Source organism: Macrobrachium rosenbergii, chromosome 10 (assembly GCF_040412425.1).
Source record: "Macrobrachium rosenbergii isolate ZJJX-2024 chromosome 10, ASM4041242v1, whole genome shotgun sequence".
In the NCBI taxonomy this organism is placed as follows: Eukaryota; Metazoa; Arthropoda; class Malacostraca; order Decapoda; family Palaemonidae; genus Macrobrachium; species Macrobrachium rosenbergii.
The window spans coordinates 49,008,067-49,011,320 of record NC_089750.1 but is presented as its reverse complement, the minus strand read 5'-3'; the positions used below and the strand labels follow the sequence as shown (position 1 = coordinate 49,011,320).

The 3,254-nt window shown below is 35.7% G+C and overlaps 1 protein-coding gene across 1 annotated transcript; it reads left to right on the top strand.

Moving 5' to 3' along the window:
- Nucleotides 1–421: 421 nt before the first annotated feature.
- LOC136843004 (piggyBac transposable element-derived protein 3-like) lies at nucleotides 422–1,503 on the top strand. Its single transcript, XM_067110995.1, has one exon. The coding sequence runs from the start codon at nucleotides 422–424 to the stop codon at nucleotides 1,478–1,480; it is 1,059 nt and encodes a 352-aa protein (XP_066967096.1). The 3' UTR covers nucleotides 1,481–1,503.
- Nucleotides 1,504–3,254: the final 1,751 nt, after the last annotated feature.

Below are 3,254 nucleotides of genomic sequence, written 5' to 3'. Positions count from 1 at the left end.
AAAGGACCAGTAGCAAAGAAACAAAGAAGAGAACTACCTAAATGGAAAAAGAACTGTGTATTTGATAAAACTCTTCCATCTGCTGATATTCTTTTACCAGATGATTTGCTACAACTTATGAGATTTTGCGGCAGGTGTTTACAGATGAGATGGTATCTTATATTACAGAACAAACTAAGCTCTATGCAAATCGAGATCATAATAATCCTAATTTTGACATTTCAGAAAAAGAAGTAAGGAACTTCATGGGTATATTGTTACTGTCAGGCTACCATACCTTACCTGAACAACAGCATTATTGGTCGACACAGCCAGACTTAGAAGTACCTTTGGTGTCAAATACAATGAGTAAAAACAGATTTTGTGAAATAAAGAAATTCATACATTTTGCAGACAACCAGCATCTTGAGCAAGGAATAAGATGAGCAAGATATCACCAATCTATGACATGCTGAATGATAGATTTGTTCAGTTTGGTGTATTTCACCAATTACTTAGTGTGGATGAATCAATGGTGCCCTATTATGGTCGCCATAGTGCCAAGATGTTTATAAGAGGGAAACCTATTCGGTTTGGTTACAAGATCTGGTGCCTCTGTGGGAATGATTGTTTTCCATACCATCTGAAGTTATACCAAGGAAAGGAAGAGGGAAGGATTCAGCCACTTGGTATGAGTGTAATTACTAAAATGGTTGATGTGATTTCCTCTCACTCAAATGTAGAGAATTACCAACTATACTTTGATAACTTTTTTACCAGTTATGATTTACTGGTACAGTTGGCAGAAACTGATGCCAAGGCTACAGGAACACTAAGAGATAATCGCAGTGCTGGAGCAGCAAAAGCTCTTGTGACCACAAAAGCCTTACAGAAGATGGAGAGGGGCTCATTCGATCATCGCTGTGATGGCAAAGTATATGTTGCAAAATGGAATGACAATGCTGTAGTGGGCATTGCAAGCAACTGGGAAACTCACAATCCTGTCCACACCGTGAAGAGGCGAGTAAAAGGTGGATCAAAAGAAGTTTCACAACCGCATCTGATCCATTCATACAACAAAGGAATGGGTGGTGTGGATCTTATGGACCGACTTTCTGCATCGTATCGCCCAATGATTAGAGGGAAAAAATGGTATTGGCCCCTATTCTTGAATGCACTAAATGTTGCTATAATTGCTTCTTGGAGAGTGCATTGCAAAATTACAAAGGATAACTTGACTCACATAGCATTCAGAAGGCAAGTAACACTCTGTCTACTAAATTATGAAGGCCTAGTACCACGACCCAGGTGTCCCTCTGGTGCTAACGCAATTCCTGTTGATGTTCGCTATGATGGAGTAAATCATACCCTGACTTCAACATCCCAAGGAAGATGCAAAATTTGTAAGAAAAATACTAAAAATATGTGTAAGAAGTGTAATGTGCGCTTGCATGCTGAAAGAGGAAAGACGTGCTTTGAAAATTTTCATAAGAATGAATAGTTTGAAATCTGTCAATAGGCATAAAAGATTGGGAAATTATTATAATTCCTAACATAAAAAGATTGTTGTTATAATACTTAGATGCTCTCCTCATTTTGTATGTATATATATAAATATATATATATATATATATATATATATATATATATATATATATATATATATATATATATATATATATATATATATATATATATATATATATATATATATATATATATATATATATATATATATATATATTTGCATAAAGGGACACCCAAACTAACTCAAGTGATGTATGCTCTAATCTCAATAAAATATGAAGGAATGTCTTTGATTATCATTAACCATCCAATGTTCCTTAAGTGGAACATGCTGTAATTCCATTACAAATAGTGATAGAGGTTTGAAATTTTCTGTGTATCTTAGTTACAACAATAACTATAATAAGTGAAAATTTTGGCATCTGAATAAAAATAAGTATGGTCGGTAGGATAAAGGTAATTCCTTCGTATTGTCTGGTACACTTTGTGTTTCTTGAAAAAATGAAAGAGTAAGAGGGCAAAACATTTATTGGTAAAAACAAAGAACATGGAATATAAACAAGGTCAGTAGAGCTCCCCCCATTACACTTTATTGTCAGTTTTAAGTATATGGTCACATTCCTGTAAATTGGTCAATATTCTACCACTTGTACCATAGCTTTATTGATTATTACAGCAAATAGATCATGATTGCCGATCTGTCTTACCTACGATAATGTACGTGATCTAGTAATATAATATAGAAATGTGCTACCCATTGGCAGTTCCGAATGGTTCGCAAGACAGTGTGCAGGTGTTACTCATAGACTAAGATACTCTGGCGGATGATTCATTCATCCATCACAACAAGCTGAATTCTTCCATCAGAGGACTGAACTTCGACAGCAGCTTCCATTGTGCAAGACAACAGCTATTCAATTTCATTAGACTTCATGTTATTATCTTATTTTTCTTTGGTGCAATGGAGGAGGTTTAATACTGTGATATACTTGCACCAAGCAGAAGATGTTTTATTTTAATTTTGATGCATGAATTGCGCAAAGGTTACCGGAAAACTTGAGTATTCATAAAAATTTTCTGATCTTATTAATGTAAACATATCATTAACGGAAGTATATACACACGGGATCCATATATTCGTGAAATGTTCACGTGCGTTATATAGATAATTATACCCATAAAATGCTTGTATTATTCGCGTCTTGATTACTGTCTGTCTTTACCTGTCTTACCTTACCTTACAGACCTTACAGTTCGTTCGGGTTGCCCCAGGTCCCTCAGTGTGAGGCACCTCTGATGTCTACCAGAGAAATTATTGCTAATGCCTCTTCCGGTATATTTTGCATCTTCCAGTCTTGGATGGTCTGGGATGCATCTTAAATATTTGTCGAGCTTATTCTTAAACGCTTCTACGCTCACTCCTGATATGTTTCTCAGATGAGCTGGTAGGGCATTGAATAGACACTGCATTATCAATGCTGGTGCGTGGTGGATTAATGTCCTGTGTGCTTTCCTTAGTTTTCCTGGTATAGTTTTGGGCACTATTAATCTACCTCTGCTTGCTCTTTCAGATATTTTTACCTCCATGATGTTTTCGACAATTCCTTCTATCTGTTTCCATGCCTGGATTATCATGTAGCGCTCTCTTCTCCTTTCAAGGCTATATAAATTTAAGAATTGTAGTCTTTCCCAGTAGTCAAGGGCCTTAACTTCTTCTATTCTAGCTGTAAAAGACCTTTGTACACTCT